Source organism: Dipteris shenzhenensis, chromosome 17, assembly GCF_047967505.1.
Source record: "Dipteris shenzhenensis isolate YYH24624 ecotype China chromosome 17, Dip_SZ_1.0, whole genome shotgun sequence".
NCBI lineage: Eukaryota > Viridiplantae > Streptophyta > Polypodiopsida > Gleicheniales > Dipteridaceae > Dipteris > Dipteris shenzhenensis.
Window position 1 is genome coordinate 40,025,478 of NC_141612.1, and position 7,087 is coordinate 40,032,564.

The 7,087-nt window shown below is 45.5% G+C and overlaps 1 protein-coding gene across 1 annotated transcript; it reads left to right on the plus strand.

The window, feature by feature from the left end:
• The first annotated feature begins 2,740 nt into the window (after window positions 1-2,740).
• Window positions 2,741-4,838, plus strand: LOC147892106 (protein CYPRO4-like). Its single transcript, XM_087388455.1, has 2 exons — window positions 2,741-4,323; window positions 4,458-4,838. Exons 1-2 carry the CDS (start codon window positions 2,767-2,769, stop codon window positions 4,731-4,733), a joined length of 1,833 nt encoding a protein of 610 aa, XP_087244581.1. The 5' UTR covers window positions 2,741-2,766; the 3' UTR covers window positions 4,734-4,838.
• Window positions 4,839-7,087: the final 2,249 nt, after the last annotated feature.

Sequence of the window (7,087 nt, forward strand, 5' to 3'; positions counted from 1 at the left end):
ATGTGGAAAGAATCATATGGAGACACATGGAATGAGCATGCAATATTGCCAACAGAGAGAGGGTAAGGGGAAAATGGATGTGTATTAATATAAAGTGGGGGGTGGGTGGGGGGCTCAAAGCCTATTCACAAACAAGCCTAGCTACGTGATTTCATGTGCATACCACAATGTTCTGAATACAAGTAATGGAAGTACTTGGTTTCACAACTAGCTCTTGCCCTTGCTTTAGTATCTACACCAACCAGCTCTTCATCATTGTTGTGCCTTATATAAGAGACTTTGTTGGCACATATTGCTTCTTGTTCTTCTTGGCTTTTCTATATTGCATGTTCATGGCATGACTCTATGCCTAGAGGACTTTCTCTTCACCATCACATGGTAGGTAGTGCTTAAAAACAACATAGATGCAAATGGGGAGGTTGTTTTCACTTCCTTCTCTCTATTCAACATCTTCTTCTTCCTCTTGAATATTGATCCTTATTGCTCCTTCTTCCCTCTTTCTACCGTGGGAGCTTCCCATAATAGAGGAGGTGACCTCCTTGATAGCGAAATGATGAGTTCTCTTCTGACGATGTATCCCCTCAACAATAGGCACACTCTACCCCTCCCTTCTCCTCCCTCTCCTTCCATTCCCCCTTGCCTCAACCTCGGTGCCCTTTGCCTCTTCGACAAAAACCTTGCTTTCCTCCCATCCCATCATGCCAAGCTCTACCGCCACCTAGGCAGTAATACCCCAAAGGCTCAGTGGGTCATCTCGAGCAAGGCCATTGCATTAGCTTTCATCGAGGAGGGCGAGGAAGATGGTGCGCATGAGGAGCAGGAGGGTCCGATGGGCTCGCATGGGGACTCTAAATTAGGTCAAAATCTTTAAAGGAGTGTCCCTAGTGATTGCATGGGGACCGACTCTTTGACACCCCTCCTCAAGCCACAATTTGGCCTTGGGGGTTTCAATGGTCTAGTGAGCCTTGTTCGCCTAGAAAGGGTCTAGGGACCCATGCCCACCAGTTATGGAGTTCACATGTCCTGCTTGCCCAATCTTTTCAAGTTGTTTGATTGGTGATGGATAGTGTGCCGAAGGTGTGGGCGGGAGTGTGTGGCATGCCAAAGTCTCTCGTGAGCTATCTCTTTAGTGTTGCTTGGGCTTGAGGTACTGTGTGAGCGATCAAGTCCAGTTGCATCTACCCAAGAATGGGTTGCCACTAGGCTCTTGTGAACCCAATCTAGTTTTTCACTAGCACTCCTTTGAGGCTGAGTCCACACCACTCAGCAACCAAGGTTACAATAGGGGCATCCGACACAGGTGGAATTAATCCATTGGTTGGTGAGTTGGGTGCTGGAAGAGAAGGATGTTTCAACACCCCCCTCTCGCCCCCCCTCGCTTGCCTTGGCGAGTTTTGATGGCCAATACACTAGGCTGTTAGGAGATTGGTGTGAACACTCACACCCCGACGGACTATTTCGACGAAGCCTTAGTCTGGATTGCGACACCCGCGAAAATTGAGGGAGCAACCGTCCGGGGTGGAAGAAGCATTAAGATGGAGGATGTCCGTGCTCCCTTTCACAAAGGGCGGATGCATATGTAAATATGTATTGAATGTGCACTTTCTATTAATTACACTGTATCTCAGGATGAAGCGGATTGGTGAATTCTTGCTTGATGTTGAGCTTATCGGCTACAATTCGCAAGACTTCTGACTTGAAGTTGGAACCGTGATCTGAAAGAATGTATTTCGGACACCCATGCTGCATTATGACATTATCAAGCAAGAACTTTGCAATATCGGAAGCACGAGCAAATGTCAAGGGTTGAGCGATTGCCCATCGAGTCATGTAATCAGTGAGAACGACAATATATGAATTGCCAGACTCAAAAAAAGGAAAGGGGGTCTTATTTCTTTCGCTTTCTGCTGCTGATCAGACCATTGATGGTATTCGTTGAGATTATCAAACTGGTTTAACCACATGTATCTACATCTTCATCTTGAGAGCCAGTGAATGCCTTTGGACGAACCTTGGAATCGTTTACCAGCTGAAAACGTCGAACGTGAAGCCAAATTAGCCACATTAATATTCGATTGGACCAATTCTGTCAAGAGTGCGCCAAAATTTCAGATGTGAAATGAAAACCAGCATTCTACTGTGCGTGTTCTCCCCAATCAGTGTCATGCTCCATCTGATCCATCCCGATGTCTCCACCAAAACGTAACACGTTAAATAGTCAAGCAAACAAAGCAAACGGGTGAGGCTGCACAACGAAGAGCCGAGAGATGCGACGGTTTGAAGATGCAAAAGCGTGCCCTCATTGAGCACCAGAACGTCTTTGTTGAACCAGACTCCCAACCGTCCACAATCGTCAGATTTAACCCAATCACGATCATGTGATTTACAATTGACCCGATTACAATGAAACTAACAATCACGATCATGTGATTTACAGTCGACCCAGTTACAAACAAACTAAGTCAAAGTGTACAACTACGTCGATTATCCACGTCACGATATCAACGTGGGTGCTACATTGTCAGTGGCATGGGGGAAGGCTGTAAACGCAGCCCTAGTTTCTCGCTACTATGAGAGAGGGTAGAGGATCACGTGATAGGAGTTGGGGTCACGTGATGGGAGTTGGGATGAGGATGGATCATGGGAGGGGAGGTTGTTTTCCCTCCAAGTAATTTGAATTTGAATTGCATCTCATTTTCTTCTTCTTCTTCTTCTTCTTCTTGCAGTTTTGCTCCTCTTTCCTGCTTTCCTTGAAGCTTTGCCGCCATGGGAGCTTCCCATAGCAGAGAAGGCGACCTCCTCGACAGCGATGACGAATTCTCTTCCGACAATGGCTCCCCTCAACACCTCCACCCTCCCTCCTCCTCCCCCTCCTCCTTCCATTCCCCCTCCCTTTCCTTGCATTCCCCCCTTTCCCTCAACCTCTCTTCCCTCTCCCTCTCCAACAACACCCCCCCTCCCCCCTCCTCCCTCCATGCCAAGCTCTTCCACCACCTCGGTGGTAGTACCCCTTCTGCTCAGTGGGTCGTCTCCGACAAGTCCGCTTCGTGGGCGTTCGTCAGAGACGGCGAGGAAGATGGTGATTGCGAGGACGATGACCGTAGGCGCTTCCCGAGCTGGTTCTTGTCCATTGGAAGCAGTGTTCAAGCTCGAGTCGACGCCCGGTTGCAGATGAAGCTGTTTGAGCACCAGCTTCGAGTTGATTTCGTTCATCAGGGTGTCTGGGCTCTCAAGTTCTCTAACCTGGAAGGTTATAAGAGTTTTGTTGCGCAGTACCAGAACTGTACGTTCGAGAACACGTACTTGCTCAAGGCGACAGAGGAGAACAAGATCAAGGTCTTCGGAAAGGATTTCATGGGTTGGGCAAAGCCGGAGGAAGCCGATGATTCTGCGTGGGAAGATGCAGAGGATGCATTCGAGCCGCCTCCCTCCCGGCGAGATCTGAAAGAAGCTTTCAACGAACCTGCAAGCGGAGGGATTCAAAGCCTCACGATGGGAGCTCTGGGTCACAGTTTTCTTGTAAGCGACTCAGGCGTCGAAGCTGTGAAGAATATGTCGTCTGGAGTCCACGGCAAGGGTATTGCCGTTCAGTTTGGCGAGAGTTTAGGGGGTTCGGATCCCTTCGCTACTCCAAAAAAGGCTATGCTCATTAGAGGGGAGAGCAACATGCTGCTTTTGAGTCCAGTCACGGATAAGCTGCATTCCTCGGGAGTTCATCAGCTGGATATCGGGACGGGTAAAGTGGTAGCAGAGTGGAAATTTGCCAAGGATGGGACTCCCATCACCATGAGGGATGTGACCAACGAGAGCAAGGGAGCGCAATTAGATCCGTCTGGCTCTACTTTTCTGGGTTTGGATGATAACCGGCTGTGCAGGTGGGATATGAGGGATCGCCATGGGGTAGTCCAGGACCTTGTGAGTCCCGTCTTGAATTGGACAGAAGGCCACCAATTTTCCAGAGGCACTAGTTTCCAGTGCTTTGCTACCACAGGCGATGGGGGTGTGGTGGTCGGATCCAAGGATGGTAAGGTGCGTTTGTATGGGACAAGCTCCATGAGGATGGCCAAGACAGCCTTTCCGGGATTGGGATCCCCCATCACGCATGTCGATGCCACGTTTGACGGGAAGTGGGTACTTGCCACCTCCGACACTTACCTGATTCTTATCAGCACAGTGTTCAAAGACAAAGATGGCAAGACCAAGACTGGCTTCAGTGGGCGAGCAGCCAACAAGTTTGCTGCTCCTAGGCTTCTGAAGCTGACTCCTCTCGATGCGCATCTTGCAGGAAAGAATTACAAACTAAGAGGTGGCCAATTCTCATGGGTAAGAAACTTTGTCTTTGCCCCGTCGTCACACAGAGAGAGAGAGAGAGAGAGAGAGAGAGAGAGAGATTTCCTCTATGGCACAGAATGTCTTCTAGGATTTTGGGCCTTCATTGCACTTGCATTTTTCTACAGGTCACGGAGAGTGGGAAGCAGGAGCGCAATCTTGTAGCTACTGCTGGCACTTTCAGTATCATTTGGAATTTTCGGCGTGTCAAGGAGAGTAATCATGAATGCTACAGGCATGCAGAGGGGTTGAAGAGCTGCTATTGCTATAAAATTGTCCCAAGAGACGAGTCTGTTGTTGACAGCAAGTTCATGCATGATAATTACACTACTAACTCACCTGAAGCACCTCTGGTCGTAGCCACACCCAAGAATGTGAGCTCCTTCAATGTGTGGAAAGAGTAACTATTTTGATTGGTTAGATTTGAGGGTTGACGTTCAAAGTTTCACTTCTATGTTTGCAATTGGTCATGTTCTGTGTGGGATCTACTGGTTATATTATCTGATCAATAGTGCAACAGTAGATGTCCACCACCACTGCAAGCAATTCTTTAAATGATTCAAGAATAACTCTTGCCCTGTTTCTGAATGCATATGCAAGAGCATGCTTTGACTTAAACCTGTGGCTTCCTTTTGCAACCATCTTGGCACTTAAATCTGTATAGAGGATACAGTAAACCCATTTTTCTCCCAAGGGAAACCTCCAGGAAACAATATCTGAAAATATAGCCTCTGATATTAGTTCTTTTAATGGCAACAGTAGTTACTCTCTTAAACTTCTTTTAAAAAGTTTTCTCTCTTGTATCACATTGTATTGTAATTTGAGGGATCATGCTTTTTTTGTCCTTCCAGCTCTTTCGGAATGTTAGGGCTTAAGAGTGTAACCTGGTATAAATTTTGCTTGCTGCTGTCATATGGATCAGAAGAAAATGGGTACAATGATATATAGGTGATGCTTTTTTGAAGGAATAAGCTTTGGATAAAGGGGCAACACTAGAGTATTTGCCATCATTGGATCAAAATACTTGAATCTCTCTAATTGTCAGTTCTCTTAACGACTTGTGTAGACTTTCCCAGTTTACAGTTTGGTTTCTTATCTTGTCTTTGGAGAAACAAATTGCTTTGTCCATCTAAGGCATTTGCCTTCCTATTTGCTCCTCAGGTCACTGCATTAATAACGTGAAGTGGCATCCTGTATGTGAATATATTTGCTTTGCTGGTGGTTGATAAGCATTTCATGCTCCCTGGCATAAAGCATATACATGACGGAGCCAAAGCTCTCACAGTTGGCTCTAATGGAGCTGCATAACAGGCTTGTTGCCTTCTCATCGGCAAAAGTCTTTGCTTTGTTGTTATTGTTGCTGTTGTTGTAAGGACAATTCTTTAGCTTTGAGAAAATTAGCACAGCTTAAACTCGTAGTAGTGATTGTTTAGTAGAATTGCCCTTTCCTAAGAAGCATGGGAAGAGCATGTCCTTGTGCTTTCCTTTTAGACAATATCTTTGCGAGATTTCCAAATACTGTTTGCTCAACTAGCGTGAAGGCATAATCTGAGTAAGCGAACATTTTTTACCTGTGCCTTTTTTCATTTGACGTACAAACTTCCTGGCGATGTTTTTTTGGTTGTACTTTGCTCTCTTGTAATCACAATGCCCCAAGGTTCTCCATTGAAGATCCCACTCAAAAAAGAATAAATTAATAAGTTGGAGGGACATGACATTCATATAATGTTAGTATTCAGCATGTACTGTGGCCAGTCCTTTGGAATAATGTTACTTGAGGTTAATCCTAACCATTGATTTTGCTGGAATTGAATTAGAGTCGAATTTGCAATGCTGCTTGACTTCCAGTTGTGAAGACTTCTTCTAAGGAAGCTAACTTTGGGCATTTTCCACTTGCAATACCATTTTCTCACACTTTTATTGAACCTTTTGCATCCTCTTGAATCAAGCCTCTTCAGCTCAACAAAATTTTGGGAAAGAAATCTTGGAATGCTTATCACGTTTAACACAATTTATCTTTTGCTCCATCTTTCAATGTATGAGTAATTTGACCCGTCTATGATGGGCTAGAGACTTGCTTTGTTGGGTCTCAAAGTTGTGATCATCTAATGCATTTTTGCAATTGCACCATCACCATTATCACCATCATCTTGAATGGATGATGCTAGAGCCTTGCAATTGCATCGACACCATTTTGTCGGCATCCAAGCCATAGTTTTGGACAAAGAAGCTAATTGAGCGGTTGTGGTAGATAGAAGTCTCCTTTGATCAATCACTCTCACTCTAGTTTATGTGTCTCCCTCTCTCACAACATGTAAGTGTCCCCAATGTTGAATGTTAGAAATAAAATCCCACCAGAGGGTACCTTGTAGGTGAAAGATTGATAGCACATCCCTAGGAATGACACATGGAAAGTCTTTCCCTATGGAATCAAAACTTCTTTACCTTATGTGTATCTCTCTCTCTCTCTCTCTATGTCTCCCTCTTTGTCTCTCTCTTTGACTCTCTCTACATCTCTCTCTCTCTCTCTCTCTACATCTCCCTCCCTCTCTCTCTCTCTCTCCCTCTCTCTCTCTCTCTCTCTCTCTCTCTCTCTCTCTCTCCATTCTTTCTAAAGATGAATAATTGTTACCTCCAATGGTTTATAGTTCGAGATCCAAAGAGATCATGAAGGTGAGCATAGGTGACCCATCAGGAAGACAATCAACTCGTGGACTTGTATTCTATTTTGATGAGAAACTACTTTGCTTACCATTGT

Coding starts and splice junctions, on each gene's coding strand:
- LOC147892106 (XM_087388455.1), top strand. CDS start 2,767: ATGGGAGCTTCCCATAGCAGAGAAGGCGACCTCCTCGACAGCGATGAC. Junction 4,324..4,457: donor GAGGTGGCCAATTCTCATGG/GTAAGAAACTTT, acceptor ATTTTTCTACAG/GTCACGGAGAGTGGGAAGCA.